At 36.7% G+C, this 11,360-nt stretch overlaps 1 protein-coding gene across 2 annotated transcripts; it reads right to left on the bottom strand.

The window, feature by feature from the left end:
* Nucleotides 1-244: 244 nt before the first annotated feature.
* bcat1 (branched chain amino-acid transaminase 1, cytosolic) lies at nucleotides 245-10,577 on the bottom strand. 2 transcript variants are annotated; one of them, XM_082166196.1, is made up of 11 exons: nucleotides 10,463-10,577; nucleotides 8,665-8,706; nucleotides 6,108-6,308; nucleotides 5,889-5,999; nucleotides 5,663-5,782; nucleotides 4,538-4,698; nucleotides 3,987-4,129; nucleotides 3,564-3,649; nucleotides 2,338-2,478; nucleotides 2,111-2,185; nucleotides 245-1,223 (listed from the first exon to the last, which is right to left on the bottom strand). In XM_082166196.1, the coding sequence occupies exons 1-11, from the start codon at nucleotides 10,511-10,513 to the stop codon at nucleotides 1,185-1,187; spliced, it is 1,170 nt and encodes a 389-aa protein (XP_082022322.1). In that variant the 5' UTR covers nucleotides 10,514-10,577; the 3' UTR covers nucleotides 245-1,184. The 2 variants fall into 2 exon arrangements, with proteins under 2 accessions (XP_082022322.1, XP_082022323.1); XM_082166197.1 differs by lacking the exon at nucleotides 10,463-10,577 and adding an exon at nucleotides 9,641-10,344.
* Nucleotides 10,578-11,360: the final 783 nt, after the last annotated feature.

Here is an 11,360-nt window from a genome sequence, read left to right as displayed (position 1 = left end):
AGTGTTTCTCCTCTCAGTGTGTTCTGAGTGACAGTGTGTGTTATCTCAGTGAGGGTTGTGTATAGTGTTTGGCTGCACTGAGCCTGTTTTGAGTCATGTGTTAAGAGTTGTGTTGCTTGGAATGAGTTTTGCAGGTGATGTGAACTGTTTAGCTCAGGTGACTGTTGGTAGTGCAGACTGTAGTTAGAGTTTTGCACATGTAGCTCCAGTTGTGCTCACTGTCGTTTAGCAATCGAAAAAAAACTGTATTATAAATATATTTTATTAAATGTTATTATTTTATACATTAATTCAATATTATCAGGTATATTAAGCAAACAAACAAACAAATGTTATGATGCATTCATGTTTTATATATATTCTTGGTATCACATCACAAAATACTCAATACTATATCTATAGTATATTACGCATCTCTAAATGTCTATCATTTAATTTATTTGTGCTTATGTAACGGTTAAAATCTTATTTATATTTCGTATTAAATGAGGGATCACTTTGTTTGATCATAAACATCTACAAACAAATATAATGTGGATTTTAAGGTTCCCTTTTTTGAGTGCAAAAATGTTCTCCATCAAATATAATACAACTCTAAGCTTGTGCACATAGACTGGAAGAGTTTTAAACACAATAGCTGTAATAATCACTATTATCAGCTACAATTAAACATTACAGCATAAACATTTCTTGGTGGTATACACATTAAACATCGACATTTCTTTAAAAATAAAGTTCTACCACAAAAACACACTTTCTTAAAATATCTATAAATGTCTTTCAGAAATTTAAAGAGCTTGTGCAATACGACAGAAATGGCATATTATCACATTATCAACAGCATCAATAAACTATACAGTGAGGAAATATCTCATACATCTCAACTATATTATTAACGAAACAGCTGGTCACAAACTGTTATTTGCTGATTACTGATTATTAGAATAAACTGTATTGAGAACATGTGACCATATAGAGGCATCTGAGTGGTGAAGTCTGATAAAGAGCAACACAATATTGCAAGTCTTGATTTTAGTTAGCTGGTAAACTTTGTTCAAAACAAAAAATACATCTACGTGGCAGGTAATTATTCCATGTATCCACAAATAAAACTTTTGTTGTATAATGTGCATGTTTTAAAATGTGTTGAAGAGCTTGTGTACGTTGACAACAGTGAGGTTCCTTTATACGACGCAAGACCAGTCACTGGGGGTCCGTCCATACTGCAACAAGGCAAATATGTTATAACGATGAAAACAAAATAACACACCCAAAACCTCATAATTCTATTTGTCCCACATGGGTTGGGATGGAGGTATAGAAAAGTGGGGTTAATTAAAAAAAAAAGATTATTCTTGTTAAGAGTTGTTTGCGAGAATACATTAAATTAAAAACTTGAAAAACCAAAAATGTCCCAATTCTTCCATTTCACCACACGTGGGAGAAGCAGCACAATTTTTAGGCACCATTTTTGGGTGGTTCATGATGACCAGCACAACAAATGAACAATTATTATTGTTATTATTATTTGTTATTATTAGCCTATATATTACTTAAATATTAACAGGTATATTAAGCAGAATGAATGAATGAATGAATGAATGAATGAATGAATAAATAAATAAATAAATAAATAAACTGCAAACTACAGGAAAAATCTAATCAAAATATCCCCATGCATGGCAGTAAAATAATTAAATTCCTGTAATTGAAAAGACACAATTTCTAAACTAACCAAGTATGAATGTATTTGTTTTCCAGTTAATATAACACAGAATGACAGTCCATTTAGCTTTATTTCTATTTCACTGATTTTTATTAATTTATTTTGCTTTTAAGAGCGCATGCACTGAGGTCATTAAGCCAAGTTGAAGAAAGTGTTATCAACCATGCAGCTCAAGACATAACCAGAGAGGAGATATGTTTTACTTGTGCAATATTGATTACAATATTGATTACTAAATAGTATACTGTTACAAATAACACTAACATACATTATATAGGGCTATAAAACATTGTAGTGTGTGTGTGTGTGTGTGTGTGTGTGTGTGTGTGTGTGTGTGTGTGTGTGTGTGTGTGTGTGTGTGTGTGTGTGTGTGTGTTGTCTTACCTGAATATCTGTGAGCTCCTTTAACAGTCTGGAGGCAAGTGGAGGGAGGCTTCCCTCACATGGAATATGTAGATTCTAATGGGCAGGAGATTAGTATAAGAAAAACATGTGAAAAAAAAAATTGGCCAAGTTTTTGACCCAGAAGTGGATATCTGTTCATTCGCCTACATATTTTGATAATGAACTAGCGTGCGGTGCTCTTACCATCCAAAACAAACTAAACTCACCTCTCCCTGATATAAGATCCTGCCAACTGGACTAACGACACAAGCTGTTCCAGAACCAAACATCTCCCTCACTCGGTTTTCCTCCAAAGCCTGCTGAAGATCGGCCATGGTCAAATAGCGCTCGGACACTTTAAACTCACCCTGTTCGTAAAAATGAAAAACAAACAATTTGAACCAAGCATATGCAAGACAAAAACACAACAACAACAACAAAATAATAATAATAATTTCACCTGCTCCTTGTTTTCTCCCTTCTGTGTATAAATAGCCCTCAGTTGGTTTTTGTCTGTTAATTTGGTTGTGTTAGTCCTGTTTTCCTGTGTGCTGGTTGTTCTGATTAAATAGTGAATAAAGTGACTGCTGAGCTAAGATCCTGCCTCACAACTCTCCAATTATGGCTGTGACACCTTTAGGGGTACAACAGCATTTCACTGGTGCAGTACCCTTAAAGAGACAACTTTATAGCTTATTTTTGCGCCTTATTAACTTTATACTGTATTACCTTTTATTTACCCCTAAAAGGTTTGTAGATATTACTAGTCTAAGGGGTACTATACGGTTATCCGGACCACACGATGGCCTACCCCTAACCCCGCCCCTAAACCTACCCGTCACTGGGGTTAAGACCAATCATACGATGGCCTACCCCTAACCCCGCCCCTAAACCTACCCATCACGGGGGTTAAGACCAATCATACGATGGTCTACCCCTAACCCCGCCTCTAAACCTACCCGTCACTGGGGTTAAGACCAATCATACGATGGCCTACCCCTAACCGCGCCCCTAAACCTACCCGTCACTGGGGTTAAGACCAATCATACGATGGCCTACCCCTAACCCCGCCCCTAAACCTACCCGTCACGGGGGTTAAGACCAATCATACGATGGCCTACCCCTAACCCCGCCCCTAAACCTACCCGTCACTGGGGTTAAGACCAATCATACGATGGCCTACCCCTAACCGCGCCCCTAAACCTACCCGTCACTGGGGTTAAGACCAATCAGGGATGACTATACGGACTATACGGGACTAAAAGACACACGTGTGGTCCGGATAACCGTATAGTTCCGTCTAAGGTACTAATATGCACATTTTAATGGTAGATAAGGTACAAAGTGGTCCCTTTTTAAAGGTAATTCCCCACCCCAGTGACAAGCTGTTGTACCCTTGAAGATACATTTTTGCACATTTTGTATCTGACAGTATGGTTTTGACAGTTTTTACCCATTTGCGAGCAAGTTCTAGGATGCTTTGCCGTGTAACGCCTGGCAGAATTATTCCATCTAGAGGTGGTGTTGCGAGCTCCTCCTCTGGAAAGAAAAAAAAATCCATAGGTTTTCCATTCTAAAGGTTTGCTTAAATAACATTTGTGTCTCTTATAAAGACATGGCAAAGTTGTTTTGAACTGTCAATTTCCTTTTGACCACTAGAGGTCTTTAGTGATCTGCACCAAGCCAGAGAATGAGAATATAAATCATTATTGATTTGTAGCCTTTTGAAGGTCCTGCAAATTTACATTGAGCTCCATATACTTTGACTTCCGCATACTCTATATTGCCTGTTAAAGCAAATATACATACGCAATCTATCAAAACACAGAGTGAAAGAGTAACCTTTCACAAATGTTTGATTATCAACAGTCATCACCTCCTTTCTCATTGATCCAGTAGAGGAAAAGGTTCATGGTGCCGACCTCTGTGATCTGATGGTTGTCCCCATAAAGCCACAGAACCTGCTGACAGCCGTAATCCACTGCCTCATACTGGGCATAGATAGATGCTCCATAGTTCCTAAAAAAATGCAGGTTTCAAACATTGTATCTTCTTCACAATCAGAGATCTTCACCTTGCAAAACCATATTGTCCCGTTGCATCATCCTCCCTTCAGAGGCTGTTAAAGCACTGGCTGCATTGCTAAAACTACTGTAGTTCTGCTCTCATGTGAGAAGTTTTGAGCCACGTGAGCCAAATACCACAGACTTAAAACGTGGCTGCTAGCACACACAAATCCGAAAGTTTACTATGAGGCTTTCAAAATTAAACCAAGCTTGCAGGATTTGGATCAAGGGTAAGAACGTGCCAATAAGTGTGCAACAGTGCTCTTCATTCATTTATGAATGAGTGTTTTGTAGTAAAATACTGAGTCATGTAGACACACACAAACAAACACAGTGAAATATCTCTTGTTGAGTTGCTTACCCTCCCATCTTGCAGTCTCCTGTCCCTCCTCTCCAAGCTCGGATGTATTTAGAGTCGGCCCACAGAGACACTGGTTTAGCTCCTGTGCTGAAGTAAGAGCCCACAGGACTGAGGATGACGAACAGCAATGCACTAGAGGGCTTCTTCACACCAAGGGTGGGCTGTTCACACACGCATATGTAGAGAGAATATTGGTTACAAGCCTTCATGTGTTCATGTAATGCAAAAGTATAGGTTTTTTAATTGATATCTGTCATGGATTCAGCGTTGGGAAAAGTTTACTTTGTTAAGTAATGCATTACAATATTGCGTTACTCCCTTAAAAAGTAACTAATCGTGTTACTTAGTAACTTTTTTAGAAAAGTAATGTGTTATTTTACTCCTGATTTTTTCTCAACATGGTGAAACATTACTTGAAAAAAAGTAATCCGATTACGTGACTCAAGTTACTTGTAATGCGTTACTACCCCAACACTAAATAGATTTATCTCCATGAACATATTATGGAGTTGTAGTTATATTTTTTACAGTATAATATTACACTAAATTACCAGTTTTGTTGCCAGTTAAAATGATAAAATCATTATATTCAATAAATTATTATTTTACATTCAAATACTTTTGTAATTTTTTTTTTGTAAAAAAAAAAAAAATGTTTTTTTTACATATAAACATGTCTAAAAAAATAAAATATACATAATTTAAATAAATGTATCATTTTTGTATTGTGGCAAAATATTGTCAGAGCAACAGAATAAAAATACATAAATAAATACACAAATGTATAAGCAAACTTAAACAAGTGTTATACTATGAGAGCAAATAAAAAAAATATTTTAAAAAAGCATGTCCATTGTTATATTGATTAATTAAATATCATTATTTATTTTAGATATCAATTAACTATAATCAGGTATATTAAGCAGAATTCATTAACAAATAAATAATAAATCTTGTATATTTGTGTTCTGATTGACATAATTAACAAAAAAATCGTTCTACCAATTTTGAAAAAAAATCATAAATGCATGTTCAGACCTTAGTATATTTATAAAATATACACTAAATAAAAAGTCTGAAAATAATGAGTTTATTGCAAGAATGGTGGTTTTGTGTAGCTATAACCTCTGTGCCCAGGAAGGTGGGACGGATGTACAAACTGGCTGAGTCTGAGTCAGGAACCCAGTCCAGATCCACCTCCACCAACTTCCTGATGCACTCCAACAACTCTGCACCATCAAAACTCTACAAATAAACAAAGAAAATGAGAAACAGAACTGCAGTTTAGTGTCGCTATCGTAATTATATACTGAATGTGATGGAGTAAAAAGGGGAGAGATGTCGATCTTACAGGCAGACAGGCCCTGTGGGCGGACTTCTGCATCCGCTTCATGTTCATCATGGGTCTGAAGAGACGCACTTTGTTATCTGGCCCCCGGTACGCCTTCATACCCTCAAAAAGCTGCACACAGTACGCATTTACATTTTAACATAAATCATAAATCTATAATAGCCGTGGAAGTCAAATGATTTTATTTGATGTCTAACCACACAGATGGCGAGGACACACCTGTATAGCGTAATGCAAGGCAGAACAGCCTGGATGTATGGACAGGTTCCCAAAAGGCTGGATATGCGGCTTTTGCCAGCCTTCCTCAAGACTCCACTCGATGGTCAGCATGTGGTCCGTGAAAACAGTCCCAAACATCAGGCCATTCAGATCAGGTTTTGGCTTATGGGTCTTTGCTAACTGTGTCACTGTGTCTGCGGCCTAAACAGAATGCGGCCAAAAATAATCAGCATCAGATGACATAATACACCAACCAAGATCTGTACAGACACAGAATAGGGTCAGTCTGTGAAAGCCATTCCTCTATCCCTCTATTTAGTTCTATGGATCTCTCTCCCTGACGGAAATGCACTAAAAACCCTGAGATTAGACACTCTCACGGATTACATGTTCCTTCAGCAGCCCTCTATAATCCAGGATTATGGTGGAAAGGTGCAGCACACTGTTGTGTTTGTTAAACTGAGACTGTCCACAGCACAGGCAGCGACTATCTATCTATCTATCTATCTATCTATCTATCTATCTATCTATCTATCTATCTATCTATCTATCTATCTATCTATCTATCTATCTATCTATCTATCTATCTATCTATCTATCTATCTATCTAAGTGTCCAAATACTTTTTGAGCCCTGCAGTTTTGGACATCTGTCTAATTCATGGACTATCAATTAAAATAATATTAGCTCTTGAGACAATGCATATCTGAGGTGCTTCATTTTCAAGGTGCTTACTCGTAAATCAGTGCTAATATGAAGACTGTGCTGTCTGACACCTCAGTTTATGAGTGCATTGTGAGTACCTGACTATAAATATGCTAGATCCAATTGAACAACCGTCTGTAATCTCAGCTGAGTCTCGAGAGCAATCATGTGGCGGATTTATAATGGTCAACAGAAGTGCTTGTCATCGATGACAGTGTTTTCAGGTCTATAATAATTAGTACTTTTACTTAGAATGATAAGACACATTGCTTTCTTGAAAATCTATCATTTCGTTTAGTTTACACTGTAGTGAGAGCTGCAGTGTGGCCATCATCAATTCACCGCCTTCAGTGCCTTCTGTGACCTCATCCACTACAGTCCTCAGTCCCTTCAAGAGGCTTAAATGCGATTATCCGCATCAATAGACAAACACTTATTTCTGTTTAATGACATCTGATATTCAACTAATGCTATGTGCTCTTGAAATGATTAAATTAAGAGCATGCACTGTGTCTCAAAGGAATAGTCCGCCCAAAAATGTCAGTGCGATCCATCATACAGAGCCCCAGTGAGGACATGATGATGGAAAAGATACGAGATTGGAGGACAAAATTATATTTCAAGGCTTTTGTGTTCACTTGCAAAACTTTCAAATTTTCTTGAAAAATTTGGGTTCACTTTTGCACGCTTACAAAACTAAGAACGCAGAACTAGTGATGGAAATGATAAGAGATTGAGAAAAACTCTTTGGCTTTTGTGAACAAAGTGAGTGCAGTGTTGAATGTAAAATGCATCGAAATATACATTTCCACCAATCTCATATTTTTTCGAGCACTTCAATAAATTAATTAGTCTCTTAAACACAAAAAAAGAGACATTTTGCAGAATGTACTTGTTGCTCTTTCCCAAGCAACAATGAATAGGGACTGGAGCAAGGATGCAAATATGTCAGTATCATACAGTATATTTCAAGTGTGTCCTATTTAAAATATAAATGCCTGATTTGTGGACTTTAATTAGATCAACTGATCTGGATTGAATGATTTGTTCAAGTTCAACTCACTGACTTAAATTTCAATCTGTTCCACACACACAGCTATGACTTTAAAGAGTTTAAAATATAGCACATTTTGAAGTTGTATAGTTTCCATTTTGAAGCTTGGAATCTTCACTCTCCATTAATTGTAACGTAGAGAAAAAACTGACCCAAAGTTACTATATACTGCTTTAATATGAGATATTCTCTCATCCATAAATGGACTCCTTATGTGAGCCTGAGGTATGATAGCATATATCAGACAATTCCATGTTGTCTTTAAGGCAATGGTGTGATTTAGCATGTGTTGAAAAGACCTTAATCACCACCTGAGTCAGAGAAAGGTAGAGACAGAGGGCATGTCCAAAGCCAAGCCAAGCTTGATTGACAGGGCTTACAGTGATCTGAGAGACTGGATTCTGTTTTACTCAGCACGGGACCTCTTGGAAGAGCAAGGGCCCTTCTGCTAACTGCCAAAAAGAGGGGTCCAACTTAGTACACATTTTGGAGTCATGAAAGCCAAAATATGCCATATATGAAAGAGGTCTACCACAATTCAACACAAGACACTCGGACTCAAAATGCTCCTTTGCTATGTTGAGAATGTTTTAGAAACAGTATGTGGACACTGATACGACCATAAGACCAGAACAAATGTGGATTTATCTGAGGAATCAAGATTTGACTGAGGAGGAGAGTTTCTAACTGTGTAGAGTATCAATCAAACATCAGAATGAAGCCACTGGACACCATGTTTAAGGCAAGTGCTGTATTTTACAGTATGGCAATCTGTAATATGTGTATAGTATACCATACCTTAAAGCTAGAGGCATTGTCAGCCACATTATTCTCAAGCTCCTAAAAGGAAACAAACATTCAACATGTATTAAAATATAATAACAGGCATAGTTAAAGCTGGGATATGCAATCAGATTATTTAATTTCCAATCTGATACATTTCTAAAGTTCTCTGGCACTTTAAGTAGGCCTGCCTTAAAAAGTAAAGGAATGCCTTAAAAAGTAAAGGAATGTTAATTTCAATGCTGATGCTCTTCACTGATTTAATTAAAATTGTTGAGGGCTTCTCTAAACCAGAATGATCAACGTTCGTCTTTCATTTTCATAATGTACATCATCAAAATGTAATTCTATTTAAAAATCTAAATATCCAGCTATAAACATACATACTTAAGTGAAACTAAAAAGCTTGGAAAACAGACTGAAGAAGTCAAGACGGCAAAAATGTCCTGACCTCAGTCCTGAAACTGAAACCGAGACCTTTATATAGTGTAGCTGTTTATAGAAAAATGGCAAACCCAGTCTTTAGCAACATGCATAATTATAACTTCGTTAGATCAAAGACTGTTCTGTGTGAATAAGACGTTTCCACACAAGCACGAAGTGTTATTTTGTTGAAATACAAAGTGTCATTTGGACTTTGTACCTTGGAGGTCTAAACGAATGAGTAAAAACTAAAAAGTATAATTTTTGACTTAGAAATGTATTGAGCAAGAATACAAGCATTCCGTTTCAATAACAGGCCTACTCAAGTTAATTAGCCTACAAATTATCCAAAATAATGCTTAAGTGTAATAATAAAGTTAGAAAGTTGTGATGACCTTCTAAATTTGACCTTTTACTTTGGATGTCTAAATTAAACTGTAAGGAGTAAAAGCAAGAATTGTAATTTTTAAAATAGACCCCTGCTCCAGTAAAATCTCCACCAAAATATTACCTTAATAAGTTAGCTACAATGAAGTAGGCCTATGCTTTACACCCCTGATGAACTCACCCACTCAGACATCATCACGTTCGGTCATGAAATGAATGAACTTAAAGTGGCTTGAGTTGAGAAATAAAAATGATCTGAGTGAGTGAGCCGTTTTTAGTGACCAATCAGATGGATTGAATCAAAGGCGCACCTCCATGTGTCCTTCACTTGTAGTGTTTACAGAAGATTTGTTGCTTAATGGTCTGAAAAGAACGCGACCGTTAGAAACAATAGGCAAGGAACAATTAACATATAAATGTGCTTGAAAGAGTTTTTATATATCAACCACGGTAAAAAAAAGGAGAAAAAAACCCACAAAATTAAAAAAATGATATGAATATACAAAAATCTTAATAGCTTCTTATTGATAGCGTAAGGTACGTGCCTTTAACCTGTACATCCTCAAATGTAACTGGAACATATTTTTATATTTGCCTAAAACAAAAACCATTACAGAGGACTTTGCTTCCCCATGTTATTAGCCTAGTCCAGTGACGTATGCCTATCAATAGACGGCATCATGCGCGTAACCACAACGTGCATCTGACGAACGCATGCATATAACCAGTAGAGAAAATAGGCTACATAGGCTACGTTATATAACATGACATATTTTCTATATAACAAAATATACTCCTGTGTTGTTATTTATTTCAATACAATACAGAATAATGCGTTGAAAATGCGAACGAGAGAGAGATTTTGTTAATCTCTCGTTTAAACAACGAGCGTGCATTTTCAGTCATACGCGGCGGCGGTTGTATGTAAAATATGACGGGGTTTAAACATATTTATCAGACACATGAAGGTTGAAACGCCAATGAAGAGCGCGCGCTCTTTTACCTTGTAAGAATGAGATGATGGTGCGCTCGTGGCTGATGCAACGCTCGCCATGATGAATGTGCGCCGTCTGTAAACCTCTTACAGATCACACCATATCATAGCCAGTGTGCCAAAACAAACAAAGCATGTTTAAAACAATTATTTCAAAAAAGTATAGAAATGCACATATGTGCCACCATTATACATTCTTTTGAGTGTGTGAACTGAGAAAAAAACTTTTGGTTGAAAACATGGGATATTATTGGTAGTTGAAAATTAACATGGACATTAATATATTTAAATACGGCACAGGATAGGGTACTGAAGTCCCCTTGGGCAATGGACCCCTTTTTTAATTATCTATTATATTTCTCCCAAGGTAACGTTACTCAATTGCAGCCTGCAACAAAACAGCACTTTTCTAAACACCTCTTTGTCATTATGCATTGCATTGGCAGAGGGGGGAATGCAGAATACCTGAACTGACAATAAATAGGTTTCCATAGGTCTAATTTTGTTACATCTATACGTGGTGAACATATGATCTTATACGTAATGCGTTTATTGGAATTTTTACATTTTTAATAAAGGCACAGTAATTGATATCTATAATATATCTTTATATAGCATACGTTAAATATGCGTTTATTTGATTACATTTTTAATTATATGCCAATTAATTTAAGTGAAAATATGAGGAATCAATGCTCTGTTATTCAGCCTCTGTCAGTTGCAGTTCCATTATTGGACGCACGGTGTCAGTGCGCCGCAGATTTTAATACGGCCTTCGATCAGCTGTGTGACGCTTGTTCTGACGCACTTATTTGTGAACCGACCGCGGCGGCAACGTTTGAACAGATTCAGGTGTTTGTTTTTCCAACATTAGCTTTCCAATATTTGCTTGTCACGTATAAATGTC

Source organism: Leuciscus leuciscus (assembly GCF_965113295.1).
Source record: "Leuciscus leuciscus genome assembly, chromosome: 4".
In the NCBI taxonomy this organism is placed as follows: domain Eukaryota; kingdom Metazoa; phylum Chordata; class Actinopteri; order Cypriniformes; family Leuciscidae; genus Leuciscus; species Leuciscus leuciscus.
Note: the sequence above shows the minus strand (reverse complement) of the source record. Positions and strands in the feature narration are given on the sequence as shown.

Excerpts from the sequence above, each read along its gene's own strand:
- bcat1 (XM_082166196.1), bottom strand. The coding sequence starts at position 10,513 with ATGGCGAGCGTTGCATCAGCCACGAGCGCACCATCATCTCATTCTTAC. Across the intron at positions 6,309-8,664 it reads ACAATGCCTCTAGCTTTAAG|GCCGCAGACACAGTGACACA; the intron begins GTATGGTATACT and ends CATTCTGTTTAG. Across the intron at positions 2,186-2,337 it reads GGATCTTATATCAGGGAGAG|AATCTACATATTCCATGTGA; the intron begins GTGAGTTTAGTT and ends CCTGCCCATTAG.